Here is a 4,737-nt window from a genome sequence, read left to right on the forward strand (position 1 = left end):
AAGTTGACCTCGAGAGTGAGTTATTCCCCTCCCCTCCTCACTGTCACCCTCTCTGTGAGCACTTGAACCGCTCGGGGGAAGCCTGGTCCTGTGCAGACGTTTGTACTTCTCACTGGGCGACGTGTAATGAGCTCTCGTTTACCCACCCGGAGCGCAGGTGCAGCGCCCTACGCCTGTGCCTTTGGGCCTCAGCCCGATTTCGGGACAGCCTCTCACTGCCTTCTTGTGGGTGCAACCTTCTTTTAATAAAACACCCATCCACACACGGTGGGAAGGTATGAATTGCCCTCCCCTCTCCCAAGAAAAGGTTAAGGGAAAATTCCTGATAGAAAACAGTGTGCAGTTTGCATTACCCAGGTGCTTCTGCGTATAGGACTTTGGCTACTTCCCTATGAATGGTCAGATTTGCGTTTCGTGTAAGAGCTACAAGCACTCCTTACCTGTGTTCGTTTTTAGGAGTTCGTTTCCTTTATTCCTTTCATTCCTGGCATGGGCTTCGTGTGTAGAGAGAGTGACCCACTAGATAAGCATCGGAAAGGTCAAGGGCTTTGGTGAACCACTTAGGAAAAGGCGGTCAGACTGGAAGTCTTGGCGCCTCTTACGTTCCTCAGAACCTCTCCAGCTCCCATCAGATCGGAGTTAGGAGTACTGTGGTTTTGCTTGCTTCTCCTGCCATTCCCTGAGCACTCGGGTAACAGCCAGCGTGCCCACCTGACCATAAAAGCAGACAGCTGGATGCCATTGCGCTTGGTTTGGATGTACTGTGACTCTGTTTTCTCTCGCTTGACAAAATGTGAAGTTTTCACATGAGGAGGTGAATGAAAGCGAGCCCTATTCTTTAGAAGACGGTCTCAGGGTGCCTGGGTGGCTCAGTCGGTTAAGTTCCTGACTTCGGCTCAGGTCATGATCTCACAGTTCGTGGGTTCGAACCGCGCATTGGGCTCTGTGCTAACAGCTCAGAGCCTGGAGCCTTCTTCGGATTCTATCTCCCCCTCTCTCTGCCCCTGCCCCTCCCGTGATCATGCTCTGTCTTTCTCTTCTCTCAATGATAAATAAACATTAAAATTTTTTCTTTCTTTTTTTTTTTTAAATTTTAAAAGTTTTTTATTTATTTCTGAGAGAGAGACACAGCGTGAGCAGGGGAGGGTCAGAGAGAGAGGGAGACACAGAATCTGAAGCAGGCTCAGGCTCGGAGCTGTCAGCACAGAGCCCAATGCGGGGCTCATAGCCACGAACCATGAGATCATGACCTGAGCCGAAGCCAGACACTTAACCGACTGAGCCACCCAGGCTCCCCTAAACGTTAAAAATTTTTCTAAAAAGAAGAAGAAGACGGTCTTGTGGGAAGCCAGTGGATAGACCTGATTCTCTGGGAGAGCACAGGTGCCCTTCCGCAGAAGCGCCTCTTCGCCGGGGCCTGCTGTAGACCCCTCCCCCCCACTTACGGCGCACCCATAGAATCCGAAGCCTGGGTTCCCACAGATTAAGAACCGGTCACCAACATGCATGCGAATCAGAGAGGGTGTTTGTCATGGCTCAGCTCCCTTGAATCCCAGACTCCTCGCTCACTTCCCCTCAAACACCTCGCTGCAGTTTCTTTTCTGCACTAAGTAGATAAGGACGCTTCTCTCCCTCTGATTGCCCTCAACATGTCTTTCCTTTCTTCAGATACATCTAATCTGTTTGGAAACAGTGGGGCCAAGACATTTGGTGGATTTGCCAGCTCGTCATTTGGAGAACAGAAACCTGCCGGCACTTTCAGCTCTGGAGGAGGAAGTGTGGCATCCCAAGGCTTTGGGTTCTCAACTCCAAATAAAACAGGTACTCTGATAGTTGTTAGCTGGCGTTCTTTTTATTTAAACGTATGTTTACATCCACAGAGATACCTGGAAGGAGAGCTCTCTAGGGTGCCTCTCAGGGGAGCAGGACTGGAGTGTGGTTAAAGGGGCTTTTTCTCCCCAATTCATTTTTATGTTTACAGAGTATCTGCTGTGCTCCTAACACTGTTCTAGGTCTCCCAAGACCTGTTAAAAGCACAGAATGCATGTAGTGGAATCCTTAAGAGAACTCTTTGTATTAAGGCAGAAAGCATTGTAAATATCTAGCAACTGCAGTACAAGCAAAGTAAGGGAATATGTAAGACAGCAATAACACAAACGTAAACCAAAAAGTACCCGAGTCACAGACTTACTGGGGTCCCATTAGCGGTCCTGGGAAGACAGATGATCCAACCAGTTTTGGGGGGGGGTTTTTAAATATTTTTTATGTTTATTTAGTTTTGAGAGACCGAGAGAGACAGAGTGTGAGCGGGGGAGGGGCAGAGAGAGAGGGAGACACAGAATCCGAAACAGGGTCCAGGCTCTGAGCTGTCAGCACATAGCCCGATGTGGGGTTTGAATCAGTGAACTGTGAGATCATGAGCTGAGCTGAAGTAGGACGTTTAACCTACTGAGCCACCTAGGTGCCCTGATCTGGCTGGTTTTTATGTTTATTTCATTTGTCCTCTTTCCCAAATCACTTTTTTTTTTTTGCTTTTGAGCATAACGTACATAAATATATCTACATAACACGTACAACATCCACTTCCTGCAAGTAGACAGAGCAGTTACTCCTTACAGGTGGAAGGCCCTCCTGGAATCCAGAATAAAGTTATCACCAGCGCTACTGCATGTCCCAATATTGCTTCTAAAGTCTACACTGGGGATTGCGTGACCGTCTATAATTGTACAATACATTTATCATTTAAAAGTATAAAGGACAATATATGTTCAGACAAAAAAAAAAAAAGAAAACATAAACTGCCTCTCTGTCCTGTATCTCTCAGCTCTACAGAGGGTCTGCATTCCTGCCTCTGTTACGTGGAAAGATCCCCCACCTCCACGAAACATCAGAGGCAGAGTGGGGGGAGATGTTTGCGGAGAAAGGTGCTCTTTAAAGCAGACTCCCCAAGACGGGGGGGCGGTCAAGATGCTTCTCCGTCTTGTGTATGGGAGCCTTTGAAATTATGAGAGTCCTGAGGAAGGACTGCAGCAGGGGACCAGATGCATGGGTGACTCTGACTTAGGGCCACCCCGCCAGTCCCTGGAGTCCCACCTTTTAGAACCTAAATTGATGTGGTTTCCATACCCTGTGCTCCTTTACTCCGATCTGTGGCTTGGATGAGTTAGTCTTTGGTTTGCCAGCTTTTGATATTCTTCATAGAATATAAAATGCACGAGACATAAATATCGTGGCTTTACTTTGCCCCCACCCTTCCTCACGGGACCACTCTGGGGCCTAGTTAACAAAGCAGACGTTCAACTACGAAACTGTAGTTCGTTGGGGCACCTAGGTGGCTCGGTTGGTGAAGTGGCCAACTTTATCTCAGCTCAGATCTTGATGTCAGGATCGTGAGTTCAAGCCCCGCATTGGGCTCCACACTGGGTGTGGAGCCTACTTAAACAACAAAAAAGAAAAAAATTTTAATTCATTAGTCATTGATGCTTAATTTATTTTTTTTAAGGAACCAGATAACATTTTATTTGATTCACATGTTTTTCTTATATGTTGTTCCTTATCCTGGGATCAGGATTGGCTGAGAATCTTAGGCTTTTATTTTTTTAAGTCCTAGAGAAAGTATGTTCTCCTGCCTTTCAGAATATTTTTCCTGTTTGTTTGCCCCGTAAGACCCCTCAGACTGAGGATTCCCAGCAGACAAAGCTACCCTTTATATACAGCAGGTGAATCAACTGGTAGCCACAAAGGTGACAGCGAGGGTGGAGGAAGATCGCGTCCCCTGTGCTGCCCACACTTGGGCTCCCACTGCAGGACTTAGGGCAGTTTTCAGGGGGCTGTAGGAGGTGCCCCCGCCCCGGGTCCTGAGCACAAGGAAGGCTGCTTAAAGTAAAGGAGTCCTCCTTCCTGCCCAGGTGAGAGCAGAGGCCTGAGAAGTCATGATTGGCGTTTTGCTTTAAGACAGATTCTAGATGGACCATTTCAGTGAGTCTTTGAAAATTCCAGAAGTGTCCATCCTCCCTTATAGTACAGTTGCCTTAGGAAATAATAGTGATGGAGAGGACTTGTGGGTAGGGGCGGAGGAGGGGCAGGATGCTGTGCGCAGCCCACTGCCCCCACCCCCCACCCCCCCCCGCCCCGGTGCCGGGGGGGGGGAGGGCAGGGAGGCAAGGTGACACAGGCAGTTCGAGGGTGGGCGCCCTCTTGAGTCACTCAGCCCTTGCTCTCAGTCCCAGCGCCTCCACTACCAGGTGGCTGGACTTGGGCGAATAGCCATTTGTGCTTTTGCCTCAGTATTCTCTGAGCCTGTTATCTCACCTGCGAGGTGGGGGCCCCAGGTTTATCGGGAGGATTGAGGCAAAGTGTGGGGCAGCACCTGGGACCGCAGCTGGCACGCGGAGGGCCCTCGGTCAGTCAGGTATTTTATCATCATTGATTATTAGCAAATTTGTGTTCATTTACTGTGACGCAGCTTTGTCGTTTCACCGCACTGTGTGTGTGTGTGTGATGTGAGTGTGGATGTGATACATGTGTGTGAATGTGGGGTATGTGTGTGTGGATGTGGTTTGTGTGGTAGGGGTGTGTGTGTGTGTGGTGAGGGTGTGTGTCTTGTCTGTGGTGGGTGTGGATGTGGTATATGTGGTGTGTGTGTGTGTGTGTGTGATGTGGGGGGTGGGTGTGGTGTGAATGTGTGGGCGTGTGTGGATGTGCGGTGTGGGTGTGGTATGTGTGTATATGAAACGG

General features: G+C 49.0%; 1 protein-coding gene across 1 annotated transcript in view; it reads left to right on the plus strand.

Annotated features, from left to right (window-relative positions):
* The window catches only part of NUP214 (nucleoporin 214), a 101,496-nt gene that overhangs the window by 88,791 nt on the left and 7,968 nt on the right, over positions 1-4,737 (plus strand). The window contains 1 exon segment of the mRNA XM_077768400.1: positions 1,669-1,821. Within this exon segment, the coding sequence (XP_077624526.1) occupies positions 1,669-1,821 (153 nt within the window).

This window comes from Crocuta crocuta, unplaced genomic scaffold (genome assembly GCF_008692635.1).
Source record: "Crocuta crocuta isolate KB4526 unplaced genomic scaffold, BGI_CrCroc_1.0 scaffold35, whole genome shotgun sequence".
NCBI lineage: Eukaryota > Metazoa > Chordata > Mammalia > Carnivora > Hyaenidae > Crocuta > Crocuta crocuta.